The 17779-nt window shown below is 32.1% G+C and overlaps 1 protein-coding gene across 1 annotated transcript; it reads left to right on the top strand.

Annotated features, from left to right (window-relative positions):
* The first annotated feature begins 96 nt into the window (after positions 1–96).
* On the top strand, positions 97–17526 carry LOC131631348 (MADS-box transcription factor 23-like). The gene is made up of 4 exons (XM_058902139.1): positions 97–405; positions 574–652; positions 17259–17320; positions 17412–17526. Exons 1-4 carry the CDS (start codon positions 224–226, stop codon positions 17524–17526), a joined length of 438 nt encoding a protein of 145 aa, XP_058758122.1. The 5' UTR covers positions 97–223.
* The last annotated feature ends 253 nt before the right edge of the window (positions 17527–17779 follow it).

Below are 17779 nucleotides of genomic sequence, written 5' to 3'. Positions count from 1 at the left end.
GTCATTTTCCTACAAACAGCATATGTACTGTATGTATTCTTTTTTGTGATTTCTGTACTTGCTCAACGCCCATTGGCCCACACACCAAAACCTTAAACTCCTCGATCAGCACAACATAAACAGCCTTGGACTTCTACAAAAACCACTTTCCCACACACCATCTTTTTCCACCCTAGTACACACCCTTTTTAGTTTCAGCATCCCCTCTCCTAATTGAATAAAGATGGGGAGAGGAAAGATTGTGATCAGAAAGATTGAGAATTTGACTAACAGGCAAGTGACTTTCTCAAAACGAAGAAAAGGGCTGAAGAAAAAAGCTCAAGAATTATCCATTCTTTGTGATGCACAAGTTGGATTGATTTTGTTCTCCGCTACTCATAAGCTTTATCATTTTGCAAGCTCCAGGTACACCAGATCCAATCATGTTTCAACTTTTATTGTGTTAAGAAGAATTTACTTTTATAGAACTTGAGGAAATAACCATTGGATAGAAGACATTTGCTTACACTATTGGTGTTAATTTAGATTCAGAATAATCATAGTACTAAGTACTAACATCAGAATTTTTTGTAGCATGGAATCAATTATCGATTGTTATAATAAGTTAACTAAGGATCACCATCGGGCAATAGATACTACTTTGAACGTTAAGGTAATACAAACTATGAGGAAAAGGTGAACTTTATCTTTATTATGAATACTATATGAATCCTCTATATTGTCTAGTGATAAGCTATAATGTTTGCATTATGTTATATTTGGTTTTAATAATTTGTAATGGGTTTGTTATATCTCTTGCGGTTAACTTTTTTATATTTATTTCGATTATACTTTTCGTTTAAAAAACCTTATATACTACTCTTTGGTGCACAATTATGTGAGTGCTGCATTTTATATGAATAGGGTAGACATTTTTTTTAATTAAATTATATTTAAAATACAATAAATTTATTTAAAAATAAAAGATAAATGGACAACAAGTTTCGTAAATATACCTTCTTGGATAACAAAACCAAATTTTTAAAAATCTACGTCCATTGACCCAGAAGATACAACATTATTATGCATAAATTTTTGAACCCTATGTAAAAGATCAATTGCTTATCGTGCTAAAAAACAAAAACAAAAAAGTCAAAGATAAATGATTTATAAGAAAGGTGACTCCTATAACTAAGATTTTTGTGGAGATTCTCTCTCTCTCTCTCTCTCTCTCTCTCTCTCTCTCTCTCTCTCTCTCTCTCTCTCTCTCTCTATCTCTCTCTATCTATCTATCTATCTATCTATCACTCTCTCTCTCTCTCTCTCTATCTATCTATCTATCTATCTATCTATCTATCTATCTATCTATCACTCTCTCTCCATGTTGAATCCCCAAAGAATAGATGACCTAACAATGGTATCACATGTCATTGGTTCGAGTGAAAAATCGACTCACTTGTATCGAAAGTCCTCCGCACATGTTGTTGGATAGGAGGCATATCCTGTTGAAAAAGTATCAATGACGGTACAAGTATGAAAGAACTTTCTCTTTAGAGGGAGTATTATGGTTAAACTCAAATTTGAAGGGGATTATTGTGAAAAATAAGTGTAAATTGAAAGTGTTGAAAAACAAGTGTGGGAAAGTCCCATATTGATTAAAAGTGGAGATTGAGCACTTTAAAATTAAGAGAATTCACATACCTGTCATTTTAATTTTTTTATGAATATATGTGTCTCTCACAAGATGTGTTGCTCATAAATAAAGGCCCTAATAAAAAATACTTCATCATGTTCAGTCCCTAAAGAATTGATAACCTAACAAAAATTATAATGTGTTAGAACTTCTAAAAGACGGTCACTTCAAAAGTAAGTTCAAGAGTCCATCAATGAATAAGAGGTTAAGGATGAGGGAACAAAACTATTATCCTAAAGTCAATTTGTTGTTTATCTTCAAGGAACAACTATTTCAAAAAGAGAGAGAAACTAGACCTAGAACATCATATTAATTTCTGATTTGAATTTACTTTCAAACAACAAGAAACCACACATGTTATCATAAAAAAACATGGTCAAATTCTCTTCAATTAGTAATGTTATTCGGGGCAACGCAACCTACGTTTGGAGGGTTGTATCTCAAAGAAAAGAAAATTTACTAATTTAAGTAGTCAATAGTACACGACAGTCTCATCTAAACTCTCCTAATTTAGTGCCTTTTTCCTGATCACTACTACAGAAAGGCCCTTTTACCAAGGTTCGTAATGGGATGCCAGTACGGTTGATCAACCGTGGTAACGTAAGGTGTGGTAGTATGTGCTAGCTTTACCACCACGGGATGGAAACCGTAGTAAAAACCCAATAACGTGTTACATATCATTATGATTTTTAAAAAAACAACCATAGTAAAATGTGGAGGTCAAGGGTTAGATACTCACTTCCAGAATTTCAATTTTTTTTAACATTTCACAACGGTTGAAAAGTTATAACTGTAATTTAAAAATATCAAACTTACCTCAACAACAACATTTATCAACATACCTAACAAAAATATCAACATACTTCAACAAAAAATATGTATACAAAATTATAAACTTATGAACAAAACAAAATCATTTATTAACAAACAATATTATTTATCTACAAAATCATAAACTAACCTTAACATAAACACAACACAATTATCAAACATACCTCAACAACAACATTTATCAACATAACTAACTAAAACATCAACATACTTCAACAAAATTTGGTGCAATTTGGTGCAAAAGGAATGCAATTATATTCAAAGCTGAACCGATTAGTGTCGCCGACATCGTTGACAAGGTTAAGTTGATATCTTGGCAGTGGAACATGATGGACCACAAATCTATTGTACCTTGGTATTTTTTCTTTTGGAACCAACACCCTCTAGATTTTTTATGAGGTTCGGTGTTGAATACTTTTTGTAAATTGGGTGAGTGTCCCTTATACTCTGTGTTAATGAGAATTTCATAGCCTATAAAAAAAACATACTTCAACAAAAAAAATATAAACAAAATCATAAATTTATGAAGTAAACAAAATCATTTATCAGCAAACAACATCATTTATCTACAAAATCATAAACTAACCTTAAAATAAACACAATACATTTATCAAACATACATCAACAACAATATTTATCAACATACCTAACAAAAAATCAACATACTGCAACAACAAAAATATATAAACTAAATCATAAACTTATGAACAAAACAAAATCATTCATCAACAAACAACATCATTTATTTACAAAATCATAACTCAACTATTAGGAAGATCCTAAAGTCCCACATTGGTTGGAGATAGAGCATTGAAAGAGTTTAAATAGAGTGACACTCCTCACCTTACCAACCGGTTTTGTTAAAATGAGTTAGGTCAAACTCTAATAAGGTATCAAAGCCTATTGATCGAACCATGGGCCGCCCACCATTAGGAAGATCTTAAAGTCCCACATTCGTTGGAGATAGAACATTGAAATAGTTTAAATAGAATGACACTCCTCACCTTACCAACCGGTTTTGTAAGAGTGGGTTAGGTCAAACTCTAATATCAACCTTAATAAAAACACAACAAATGTATCAAACATACTTAATAAAAAAACAGACATCAATATTAACTTCAAAAGTTTACACACCTATTCTTACAACAATAAAATAATGGAGTTTTGAAAAGAAATAATTTACATATTTACCTTTATTTGAAAAGATTTGAAAAGAAATAATGGAGTTTTGTAAAATTAGGATAGAGTTTTGAGAGGTTGGGATAAAGCAAGAGAAGTTAGGGTTTCACACTTACAACGCAGTCTGTTCTAAAGTGAACTAAGTTAGCTTATATAGGTAAAATATTTCACAACGGTTATTAACAGGGCCGGTCCAATGAATTTAAAGGCCCTGTTCTAATATAAAAAAATTTAATTAAAAATATATATAATTATAATAATTAAAATTATATATCAAAATATAATTATATATTAATTCAAATTAGATTTTATTATTATTATTATCTCTTTTTTTTAATGTATTATTTTTTCATAACATTATTTAAAAAAAGAATTTAACATTCAACTAAATAAAATTTAATAAATTTTTATTTTTAACAGGGTTATAATTTTTTAATTTTATAGTATTATTTCTTGACTCATGTTAATATATTATTATTATTGATTGAAAATTTATAGTTTTAATACTATTATTAAAGCCTAACAAAATCACCGTTAATTGCAATTTTTAGATTTTATATAATTTATTTATTTATAAACTAACAAATAAATCTTTATTTTTTAAAATAATAGGTTTATTTGATAGTCTTCTTTCATCTTTTTAAAAATTATGTAGCAATATATTGAAAGCAAGAATTTATAGATACTTATACAAAAAAATGTTTTCTTTTCTACCCAGACTATACTTCATTCATTGTCATAATAATTAATTTAAAAATGAAATAATTGATTTCACTTTATGACTTTCCTTGTTCTATCCGGTCAAAAAGTTAACGACATGCGTAGTTTAATTGAATCATTTATTATATATATAATGCAAATTAGTAAGGCTACACTTCTTTTAAAATTATTAGGCCCATTAAAATATGGGGGCCCTGTGCAACTGATCCTGTTGCACCTGCTTATCGCCGGCCCTGGTTGTTAAAATCTATTGTGGTGATATGTCCTGATATTTCACCACAATTGCTAATTTGGACCGTGGTGACAAGTTTTTAATTTTTATTTAAAATTAGAAATAAAGGGAACACACCCTTTTATTAACGAAAAACACAAAACTTGCGGGTGTTGGGTTTTGAAGCATGTTACTCTTAATGTATCACAGCGATGTGGTCGTGGTTATATGTAATTTAAAAATTAAAAATAAAAGACGCCTAATGAACATATATTATCCCGATTGGTTATGTGATTGTGGTAAGTGATTGTTACGAAAGATGTCTTTTGTAGCAGTGAATATTATTTGTGAATTTCAACTCAGACTCCTCATGAATCTAAGGTCCCTTTACTTTCAATCAAACACTTCTACAAGTGTTTGAAAAAGCTAATTATTTATGTTGTAACAAAAATCACAATTACAGACCAAATATTATCTCTCCCTAAAATATGAAAAACTCTCTAGAATAGAGTATTACACAGTAAACAAAAAATAAGTACTCAAAGAAACTCAATCATGGCACACATAAAATCTTCCTTCAAAAGTCAAGACATCTTGCTGAAAACACTTTTGATTGAATAAAAATTAAATTTTCTAATAAATGCTGAAATGATCACATCATTTTCTAAGTTACGCGCGGCAGTGAAAACTATAGACATGGTGTCTCCCCATAAGTCAAGACATCTTGATAGGCAAGTTATCTACAAAAATATGTCAACCAACTGTAATAAAAAAACTTCCACTTTGATTATTTTTAGGCAAAGTAACAATGCAAAGATTGAAGCACATATTCTAGAGCAGAGCACATAGAACACAGAAGATTTAATCTAACTAATAACAAAATTCATCCAAGCAACAAAAACATCCAACATACACTAGAACAAAATAGAAATGTGTCATTTCTCCCCTATTTTTTTCAAAAGATCCAAAGGAAAGAGAATCTAGAGACAATAGAACAAACAAACAAACAAACAAACCTAACCATAACCAATAAATCCTAAAAAACTAACAAAATATCAAGGAAAATAAAAAAAATGAAGTAGCAAAGTCCTTATATGCAGTTCCATCCTTATTATCATCAATATCTTCCTCTCTCCAACTAGACAAAGCTCCGGTCTGATCTACATGTGCAATATCACTCAAATCAAGAATAGAAAGATGGGTCGACGAAGCTCCTCCAACAGACTAAGGAATTAACATCTTGATGATTCCTTCATAAACACTTTTTTCATTTTAAAAGGCATAGAAATAATCTCTTGCAAATTCTTTGCTTCATGAATTAATGCCTTGAGAATATGACTTCACACAAATCTAGAGAAAAGACCCACTTCCAACATATCTTTATCAATTCCCAAATCAGTTTCATCAATAGCAACAATAGTAGGAATGGTAATGTCAATGTTATGTTTCCCAACAAATAAATTGTAATTCAAGTTTAACACACTAGTGGTAGCACCAAACTTGTACTCACTTGAGACAACATCATTATTTTGAGAACTCAATATACCACATAAATTGAAGGAAACCAATTGGAATTTTGACAACATAGGACTCAACATGTTTAACAAATTATTCAAACACATATTGTCCGAAATCAAAAACTACACGAGTACCTATGTGGTACAAAAGACCGATAATGCTTGGAGTGATTCTTGATCCATGAGATTATGGAGCCTAGACCTATCTTTTTTTCGTATAAGATGGCATGCTTTGTACTGAGATTTGCATCTACCAACAATCCTTTTGAAGGCCACTCCTCATGTAAATTTCCATGGTCTCTTTAGCAATGGTCTTCAAAGAAGGAAGGTAATTAGAATTAATCAGTCTTTTTGTGGCCAATATAAACATTCATAATAGTATAAGAAAATGCAAAGTAGTGTCCTCCAACACCGGCTTTCCTGTATTCACAACTTTCAGCATCATTAAATCCACTAGGAAGATTGACAACAAACTCTTTCACTAATTTAATATAATAAGGATCAACATTCACCACAATCTTCAACAAATGAGAACCCTTAAGAAGCTCCATATTTTCATTGCACTTTTATGCATTAACACAGAGTTCCCTCTTAGGGGTCAACCTTCTATGAAAAATAAACTTCCACTTGGCTACACTCTTTTCACAATAAAAGAAGACATTATCAAGGGAAAGTGAAAGAATGTTCTAGGGAAGCTTATTCTCTTCAATAGACAGTTTAGCTTGCTTAGCAGTCTAACCAACCTAGTTTTCTTCATATTCAATGTCAAACATTATATCATTGTCATGATCTTAAACATCATTCTCCATAATGCTAGGAACAATCTCATTTCTCTTCATAACTTTGTTCTACCAAGACCTCTTTTAAATACCTTTTTTCTTCTTCTCAATAATTTTATTCTTTTTTATCATTACTCTTCTTCTTCTTTTCAACCACGGCATTTTTCTTATTAACAATAGTCTTCCTTTTTCTTAGCTTTCTTTCTCTTCTTCTCAATTACAACCTTTTTCTTAGCAGCAAAGGCCTTCTTCTTATTTTTTGGGTTAGCTAAAGAAGCCAAAAGAACTTCATCTTTTGTTACCTTCTTGGTTTCCCGAGGGATTTTATTGCAGCAAGGGTTTCATGAGCAATGTAATCAATCACAATCTCAATAGCATTATTATTCACATATTTACTAAAAATCTCATCAACTTCCTCAATGACATTTTCATTGTCATTGACATCTTTACTGACACTATTTAGGTCATCTACAACGACTTCTTGACTTTCCTATTCATTTCCATTTAAACCTTTACCTACATCTTAACTAGATTCTTCAATGTTATTTAAATCATTACTAACATCTTCTCTGGCTTCTTCATTGTTGTTAACATCATTACTAATATCTTCACTAGCTGCTTGACTAACTTAAACATTTACACCTTCCATGTGATCTTTATCATCATTGTGACCTCTATCTTCATTGACATCTTTATTGATAGATTTATCAACATTTTCACAAACTTCTTTAGGATCAATTCAGTGGGGGCATCATGCATGGGATCACTAGGACTAGTTTTATGGTGGGAATCATAACATTCAAGTGATTATCAATTACATTGTCGTTAGGAGGAAGATCACAGTCATTAAAAGTATCAATAGTTTGATCAGAATTGTTAGATTAATCTAACGTATCATCTCTAACTTCTCTTTCCTCAATTATAGTATAATTCTCAGTACTAGCAATAGTAATATCACTAAAGATAACATATTCAAAGGGCTTACCTTGAACAATATTAGGAGGAATACTATTAAGTGGAATAATGTTAATAGTGACTATAGAAGGGGGCTCTTAGTGGTGACATCCATTGAAGGAGTACTATGAGTATCTTCAGGTTCCTTAATAAGATAATGAAATAAAATAAAATAAAAGGGTTAGAGAAATGACTCCATTTATTTATCCAAGTTCAGCCGAATGTTTGTCTACTACCGGTTCTAAGAGATCTTCTTGTGATTTGTCTATAATATTGAGCTTCTTTATGTGATTCCCATAAACCTTTGATACAAGCGAATCAAGATATTTTACAATGGCTTACCCCTAACCAAAATAAATATTTTCTACGAGCTAAGCTAATGAACCGATTATATATTTTACATGTTGATCTCAATAACCAAGCATAACTTTTCTAGCCTAAGTTCAAAAACCAAACAAAGATTTTATGAAAAGTTAATCTTAAGAACCAAACTCAATTTTTCAAGAGTGTTGCACTCTTTAAAGTAACAATAATGGCACGACGCTGGTATAATTTTTTCCTTACAAACAGTTTTCACTCACAAGGAACTAAGACAAATTTGGTGAAAAATAAAATATTTAGAGAGAGAGATATAGAAAAGAGAGAGATAAATTACAAAGAATTAGCGAAATGTCAAATTCATGTGTGAAATAAAGAGGAGAGATGTCTCCTTTATATAGGATAAGGTACTAGAAACAATTGGTTGTTTGTGCCCATTTTGGAAAGTTTAGATATAGAGTCTCCTAATCGATTAGTTAAAAAAATTCTTATAATGAAGTTGTCAGTCTTCCAATCACCTGACTATGGCTTAAAAGCATTTTTAGGTGTTTTGATAGGTAAAAATATATTTCAAAAGATCTTTTAAGTGTATGCACGAGTTTTCATAGTATCTTAGGAGTTACTCTTTTACTTTCACAAGAATCTAGTCACTCAGATAGACACAACCAAGCGAGCTTTCACACTTCCACTATTTCACAACTCTGAGGCTTTAAATTTCCTTTTCCATATCCAATGATCATATAAGCACTTCATTAGAACTTTGACTCTTTTACTTGATGAGGTTTGACATGTCTTCAAGTTAATCACCATCATGAGATAGTTAAAAAGTTATTACCACCAACATCGGAAATCATTAATGTTGTCATCATCAAAACACTTACGAAGATTGTCAGAAGGATCATCAACTTCATGCCTATAAGCATATATAGATCAAAATTCTCCCTTTTTTTTATAATGACAATTCATCTCTCAGGGATGTTGTGGTAAAAGAAAATATAAGTAGATAAATTTAAAGTGGTTAAACTCCCCCTCACATGAGTTGAAAGTATAATTCTCCCTTAGTCATAAGTAAAAATGAAAAAAATAAACTTAACACATAAATTATGAATCATCATATAGACAAATGGAGGAATAGGAAGGAGAAAGGCACATAAGTATACTAACCCATGCATGGTTTTTTTAGGGATCCTAGTTCAATTCTTATGAAAAAGAAGCCTTCTTTAGGAAGAATTTTTTGTAAAATTATCTGCAATTTAATTAGATGAGGCCACAAAATCAAGTATGCATTCCCCCTTTTTAACATGATCCCTAATAAAGTGGTCTCTAACTTCAACACGTTTAGTTAGAGAGTGAAGAATCGGGATTTTAGTGAGGTTTATGGCGCTAGTGTTGTTGCATCTTATCAGGACAACTCCAAGATAAACATTGTAATCACTGAGTTGATGTTTCATCCAGGTAATCTGAGAGTAATATCTATATGCAGCAACATATTCTACCTCTGATGTGGATAACATGACACTTGTTTGTTTCTCACTTTGCCAAGAGACAAACGAGTTCCAAAGTAAGTGACATGTACCCCTGATACTTTTCCTATCCAATATGCACCCAATAAAATCTTAATTGGTGTACCGAACTAAGTCAGAATCTACTCCCTTGGGGTACTATAGACCCATTTGTAGATTACCACTAAGATGTCTTTTGATACGTTTTACTGCACTCATATGTGAATCTTTCGGGGATGCTTGAAAGAAAGAACAAAGACATACAACATACATGATATTAGGATGATCTACGGTGAGATAGAGAAAAGAGCCTATCATGACTCGGTATTTTCTTTCTTCAACAAGTTTCCCATTTTCGTCCTTGCTGAGGGTGTTGATGTTGACACTAGAGTTGTTATTACTTTTGACTTCTCCATGTCAAACCTCTTAAGTAGTTCTTTGCAATATTTAGATTGATTGATGAAAGCTCATTCCATAGTTGGATGGATTTGAAGTCCTGGGAATTATCAAAACTCCCTCATCATTGACATTTCGATTTCATTCTGAATCATTTCAGCAAATTCCTTGCATAAGGATTCGTTAGCAGCATCAAATAAGATATCATCGACAGATATTTGAACTAAGAAAATTCCAGGTTTGATTTTCTTGATAAAAAGTATCAACTTGTCCTCTTTGGAATTTTTTTTCAAGCAATAATTTTCTTAGACATTTCTACCATGCTTTAGGAGCTTGTTTCAGACCATACAAGGCTTTCTTGAGCTTAAAAACATGATTAGGAAAGGTTGAGTTAATAAAGTCAGAAGGTTGATCAACGTATACCTCCTCTTGGATGTAACCATTTAGAAAATCGCTTTTAAATCCATTGAATTAATTTGAAATTCATGATGCATGAAAAAGCTAATAACATCCTTATAGCCTCTAATCCAGCCATAGGAACATATGTTTCATCAAAGTTTATTCCTTCATATTGATTGTAACCTTTCACAACGAGTCTAGATTTATTTTTTAAACTATTTCTATCTTTGTCTAGCTTGTTGCGAAAGACCCATCAGGTACCAATCATTATATTGAAGTTTCGGGAACGAGTTCCCAAACATTGTTTTGTTCAAATTGATTTAACTCTTCTTGCATGGCAATAGACCAATGTCCATCAAGGATAGCTTCGTCGATTCCTTTTTGTTTAATTTATGAAACAAAGACCACAAAGTTACATATCTTATAGAGGGAGTGGTGGCTCTCTTAGAGATATCTCCAATGAAATTTTGAATTGGATGGTCTTTTGTTATCCCCCATTCTTTTGGAAGATATTAAGATCTGAAGGAGTATCTATGTTTGGAACATGAACACATTCTTCATATATGACTTGATTTTGGCTTTGACCTTGATATGTTTCTTGATTATTTTCCTCTAGTTTTGTCTTTTCTAAATTACATTCACAATCAATCATTTCAAGTTCTTATGGTTTAGGGTTAGACTCACCAAAGGTAATGTGAACTAATTCTTTTGTTGTAATAGTATTTTTGTTAAATACTCTAAAATATTTACTCAAAGTGGAATATCCTAAGAATATGCCTTCATCAACTTTTGCATTAAATTTTTTGTGGTTATAATTCCCATTGTTAAGGATAAAGCATTTGGATCCAAAAACATGTAAGTGAGAGATATTTGGCTTTCTTCCTTTATAAAGTTCATAGGGCGTCCGCTTTAGAATTGTTCTTATTAAGATATGATTCATGACATAATAAGTAGTGTTTACTGCATCGGCTCAAAAATATTTAGGAAGGTTGGTCTCATTGAGCATCATCCTTGCATGCTTTTCTCGAGATCTATTTTCCCCTCCATTATTCCATTTTGTTGGGGGAGTTTGTGGAATGGAGAAGGTGTGCTGAATACCATTCTCGTTACTGAATTTTTTTGAATTTCTCATTTTGGAATTCTCCACCATTGGTCACTTCTAATGGATGCAATACGCATTCCTTTTTCATTATGGATAACCTTGACTAGTTTTCGAAAGGCAGCTGAAGCATCTCTTTTTTAGGATAAGAATAATATCCATATGTAGCGAGAATAATCGTCCATAATTACAAGGGCATGGACATTTCCACCAAGAATTGTAACTTTAGATAGACAAAAAGATCCATGTTACGCAGTTGTATAGAATCTACAGAAACAATATTATTTGCTTTAAAAGAGACATTTACTTGCTTTCCTTTTTAGCACGCGTCGCATAATCTGTTATTTTTGAAATGTGAGTCTGGCATATTGTCTACGAGATCCTTGCAGAAGATCTTGTTTGATTGATCTACATGGATGTGAGCTATCCTCGTATGCCATAGCCAAGATCCATCCTCGTTACTTAGGAGACATGCATCATTTGAATGAATTTTATTTAAATTCATTGTATATGTAGTTCTACTTCTTGAACTCGTAAACAAAGTTTCATTTAATTTAGATTTCATAACCCAACAATAAGAAGAATCAAAATTACATAGTTACTTTTATCACATAATTGACTTATACTATGTAAATCATTCTTTAGCCCTTTAACTAAGATAACTTCACCATTTGTTGGACTGGGGGACTTACCAATTGTTCCAAAACCCAAAAATTTCCCTTATTACTATCTCCATAAGATACAAAAACTTCTTTCATAGGAAGGAATGGTGAGAATAAGGTTTTGTCACTAATCATTTGTTTTGAACAACTACTATCAAGGTATCATTTAGCGTCTGATACTGTAAACCACTCATGCAATAAAACTTAGGTCTTAACTTTAGGTACCCATATCATATTGGGTTCTAGATTATTTGTTTACTTTAGTCTTTATACTAGAGATATAAGCATTTAATGAAGCAGGTGAACTTTTTATTGTGGGCTCACAATGTTTTCTATAAACATATGAAGAAGTATGTCCTTCCTTGCTTTCATGAATTTTATTGATAAAACATAACATGGAAATATGTCCTTCTTTCTTACAATAGTTATATTTTAAGGTTTTGTAGTGAGGGGTGAATTTGGCAACACAAATATTGATAAAGTTCTTACTATTATTTTTTCCGGTTCCTAGCCGAGACCGACTTTGTTATAGGAATCTCTTTGATTTCCCAAGAGAAGATTTAAGTTATCTCTTCCTTTGGTGAACTTGACCAGTGTCTTTTTAAGATTGCAAATTTTATTTTTCAAAGTATCACATTCGTTGCACTTGTCAGGTTCAGTCTTTTCGTTTCAAGTGGAAGATTTTGGAACTAGATCCTTTTGTCTTTCTCTAAGAATTTTTATTTCTTTCTCAAGGATTTTATTTTTAGATTCAAGAGAAGAAACATGATCCTTGGATATAGAGACAATACATTTCAGTTTGCTTGTTTATTTTGTTAGCTTCTTACAAATGCGAAAAAAGCTCAAGATAAGAAGAAAAAAAAAGAGGTTACCTCATCATTTTGATAATTTGTCATGAGACAGATGTTGGCTTCTTCTTCTTCATGTGGAGATTTAATCTTGTTATTTTCTCATGTGATGTAAGAGTATTTGACCTTTTTATGGGGTTTCTTATATTTCTTCTAATTTGCATTTTTAGCTAAAGAACAACATGGCATTTGTGCCATATTTTTCCACAAAGGTAGCATGTGGGGACAAATGGGACTTTTACCTCATCTTTTTCTTATTCATCTTTTGTTGCTTCTCATTTCTTAGAAATATTTTGAAGTTATTTACTATCAGAGATATGTCACTGTCGGAGTTGGATTCCTCAGCTTTGAGTGCTAGGCTATTGATTTTCTTTTCTTCTTCCTCATCTATGGCATATCTTTTAAGTTTTATCTCGTGTTCCTGCAATTTTCCAAAAAAGTGTGTGTGACCATACTTGCTACATATCTAAATTTGAAAATCACGGTGACTTTTTCCTCATCTTTCTCATTCCTAAGAAATCTTTTGAAGTTATTTACTATCAAAGATATGTCACCGTCGGAGTTGGATTCCTCGACTTTTAGTGCTAGGCTATTGCTTTTCTTTTCTTCTTCCTCATCTATGGCATATCTTTTAAGTTTCATCTCGTGTTCCGACAATTTTCCAAAAAGGGTGCGTGTGACTATAGTTGCTACATATCTAAATTTGAAAATCACTATGACTTTAGGTTTTCAGCTACGCTTTAAGCATCTAAGAATTTTCACAACAAATTACTCATTTAAAAATATGTTTCTCAGAGTTCTCAAGTTCACGATGTGTGTAAACCGTGTTTGCATCTGACTTATATTCTTTTTGGGTTTCATCCTAAAAAGTTCATACTAATGGGTTTAGTGCTCCCAACATTGCCCTATTTACCTCATTAATTCCTTTATGGGTAATTTGGAGGACGTTCTACATATCTTTTGCACTCTGGCAGTGAGAAATTCACAAAAATTTATAAAGACCGAGAGTGATAGTGATGACAGTCATTGCTTTCAAATCGCACTGCACATTTTATTTATCATCCTTGGTCCAATCCTTTTTAGGTTTGTTTGCTACAACACTATTGACATCATGTGTAGAAACAAATGGACCTTCTTTCACGGCCTTCCACGATCCACCCCTTCTAAGAAAAGTTTCATTTTATCTTCCCATAAACTATACCCTTCTTCATTAAAGGATATGAGTTTGTTAAGTGAATAGTTTGAAGTCATTTTTCCTCCTAGGATGATAAGTCTTTAACAGGAGTTAGACTCTGATGTCACTTGTAGGACAAGTGACTCCAAGCACAAGAGGGTTGTGAAACGCTGCAAGCATACGATGGTATCAAAAGTTTGGTCTTTCTAGTTTCAAATGTCATGCCACGCCCTTTTAGCGTGTAGATGACATCTCACCCGCCTTTGCTTCCGCAAAGAATTATTCATGAAAAACATAAACTCCAAAACCAAACTTTACTACATTCTTGTAACATATTTTTAGGAATTTACACGATGTTTATCATGAGACAATCCTCATGATCCTAAACCCCTAACGGTCTACTCAAACATTGTAATTAGAATGAGATCATTAAAATCATATATAACATACACGGTAATTGTAATAACGATTAAAGAAAGTAGAACATGAATAAGAAAGAAATGAAAATATTTGATTGAAACCTTAATCCAATATAGACTTGAAGTACAACAATTATACAGATAATAAAAATACGATAAACTAAAATTCTAGGATAAATTATCTTACTTTGTTTTTTTCCTTATCCTCACTCTATAAAGGCTATTACACATGATTACAAGCTAGTATGGTCGAAGGGTAGCTTCTTGGTTTGACAGGACTAAGCATGAAGTCCAAGCTGGTTCACATGCTTGTGTCGAAGATGCTAAGGTTGTTAGCATGTTAAATTAGGTTTAGTGTTTAAATCATAATTTGTTAAGTTAGCTTGTTTATTAAGTTGGCTTGTGTAATGGGCCTTGTGGAAAAGCACGTTAGTTAGTATGTTAGGTTTTATTATAAATAGCATACTAGTCTCTCATCATTGAACACAGCAAATCATAATTTAGGGTGACAGAGGTTATATGTTATTCTTGTAAACTTATAATCTTATTTTCTAAGAGAAAGTAAAAGAATAGCAGTTATAATCAATTCTTGTGTTCTTCTTATCTTCCCTAATTCCCTATTATATTTTATTCTTGACATCGTTTTTCACAACAGAGATTATGCCCACGAACCTTTGATTTAAGTGAATCGTGATATTTTTCAATGGTTTATCCCTAACCAAAAGAAAACTTTTTCACAGGCTTAGCTAACGAACCAATTAGAGATTTTAAGGGCTGATCTCAATAACAAAATAGAACTTTTTCAGACTAAGTTCTAGAACCAAAAAGAAATTTTATGACTGATTAATCTCAAGGCATTAATACAACTTTGGTGAAAAAGAAAATATTGAGAGAGATTAATACAAATTTTATGACTGATTAATCTCAAGGCATTAATACAAATTTTATTGTTCAAGAGTATCGCACTCTTGAACGACACCAATACAACATTTTACTTAAGAACATTTTTCACTCACAAGGCATTAATGCAACTTTGGTGAAAAAGAAAATATTGAGAGAGAGAGAGAGAGAGAAATTGCAAAGAATTAGATAAATCTCAAATATCAGAGTGAAATGAAGAGGAGATGTGCCTCGTTTATATAGGAGAAGAAACTACTCAAAAAGAAAACGATCCATGGGTCAATTAACTAAACTAATAGATTAGGTCCTAAGTCTAATCGGTTAGGTACTACAAATAATCGACTATCTGTGCCCGTTTTGGAATTATTGAATAGAGATCTATTATCAATCATTAAGACACTATCATAATCAATTTTGCTTCATCTAATCGATTATCCTTATGATTTAATCGATTAGGTAGTTCAAAAATTTCTTCTAATGAAACTATTCGAAGATATATTCTCCAAAATCAAAAACTACACGAGTACCTATTTGATACAAAAGACCAAAAAGACTAGGAGTGATACCCGATTCAGGAGATGATGGAGCCCAATTGACCAATCTAATTTTGTACAAGATAGCATACTTCACACTCATATTTGCAACTACCAGCAGTCCTTTTGAAGGTCAGTCCTCGTGCACATTCCCAATCATCTATATAACATTGGTCTTCAAATAAGGAAGGCGGATGATAGTAATCAGTCTTTCACGACCAAGATAATCATTAATAACAACAGGAGAAAACGCAAAGTAATGTCCTTGACAATTCATGTCTTCACAAATTGAGCATCCCTAAGGAGCTCTAATTTCATTGCACTATTGTGCATCAGCAGGGAGTTTTCTCTCAGGCCCAACCTTCTATGAAAAACAAACTTTCACTTGGCTACACTCTCTTCAGAATAAAAAGAGACATTGTCAAAGGAAACTCGAGGAACGTCCTTGGGAAGCTTCTTCCCTCCAATAGACAGTGTTTCTTCTAAGAAAAGTTCATTGAGAATCAATAAAGTCTTCTATCTCTTTGTACTAATATTATAGAAAATTGAAGGATGTAGGAATGCAATAGATATGATGACAAAAGTAGTAACCATCTTAAACCTGAGGTTGTGCTCAACTCCAATTGTCTTGCTATAGTAACAGACTAGATGAAGGCAGACGTGTGATTGAGGTGTGAAGATCTATTGAAATAATTCTTCAAGTGAAAGACTGCAGTAAAACAAACTTAGTCCCCAAGAAAAAAAAACATAGTTACCCAAGTAAACTTGGTCACCATGAAAACTTGGCCATGAAGAAATTTTAATAACATGCAAATAGTAGGTATATAAATAGGAGATGATGGATGAAGAGATTCATTTATTCCAACTTTGAGAGATTTCAAGTGTTAGAGATAAATTCTTAAGTGTATTTGGGCTGTGGACAGTGAGGGGGTTGTGTGGTTGATTACAATCACTTTGCGAAAATTTTCCTTTTAAAAAGGACGGTCTGCGGCAGTCTGCGGCAGTCCAAAGACTTAGACAGATTTGACCGAACTCTATTATCAATCTTTGTATTTTATCATTCCGCATTTATTGCTTATCACTGATTTGACTGTTGTTTAAATATTTGTAAATATACATCTCATAATTGTCCTACTACTAACTAGTTTTGGCAAAGAGAAGTAGCAAGCTTGAGGCAACAATTGCAGCACTTGAATGATAGCCAAAGGTAAAATATTAAACACCTGTTAGTTATTTTCTTCAGAAAATTGTTTTTGCATTAAAGAAAGAATTCCACACTCTCTTTTTGGTAAATGCAGGCAATTGATGGGCCAAGAACTATCTGGTTTGGAATTTACTGAGCTGCAGCATCTAGAAAGTCAATTGGAGATGAGTTTGAAAAGCATTCGCACCAGAAAGGTATTAGTTTTTTGAAATTCAAGTGTGAGTGTTTAATCTGACGTCCTCGTAATGAACTAAATGAATGATATATAAGATAGTTGATCAAAGTCTTCTGGTGATCCTGATTTTTAGTATTATAATATAATAACGTAACAGTCATTTATTTACCTGCAGGGTCAAATATTTAGTGATGAGATCAATGAATTACACAAAAAGGTTTCAAGAAATATGCTTAACTTGTTCCTTTCGATGATTCAAAGGTTTTCCACGAAACATTTACCGATTT

The sequence above is a fragment of the Vicia villosa genome, unplaced genomic scaffold, assembly GCF_029867415.1.
Source record: "Vicia villosa cultivar HV-30 ecotype Madison, WI unplaced genomic scaffold, Vvil1.0 ctg.000816F_1_1, whole genome shotgun sequence".
Classification (NCBI taxonomy): domain Eukaryota; kingdom Viridiplantae; phylum Streptophyta; class Magnoliopsida; order Fabales; family Fabaceae; genus Vicia; species Vicia villosa.
This window is presented reverse-complemented; position numbering and strand designations above follow the sequence as displayed.

Bases quoted from the DNA above. Each gene is read 5' to 3' on its own strand.
- LOC131631348 (XM_058902139.1), top strand. From the start codon at position 224: ATGGGGAGAGGAAAGATTGTGATCAGAAAGATTGAGAATTTGACTAAC. The intron at 653-17,258 runs GTAATACAAACT...ACTACTAACTAG, and splicing joins ATACTACTTTGAACGTTAAG to TTTTGGCAAAGAGAAGTAGC. The intron at 17,321-17,411 runs GTAAAATATTAA...TGGTAAATGCAG, and splicing joins CACTTGAATGATAGCCAAAG to GCAATTGATGGGCCAAGAAC.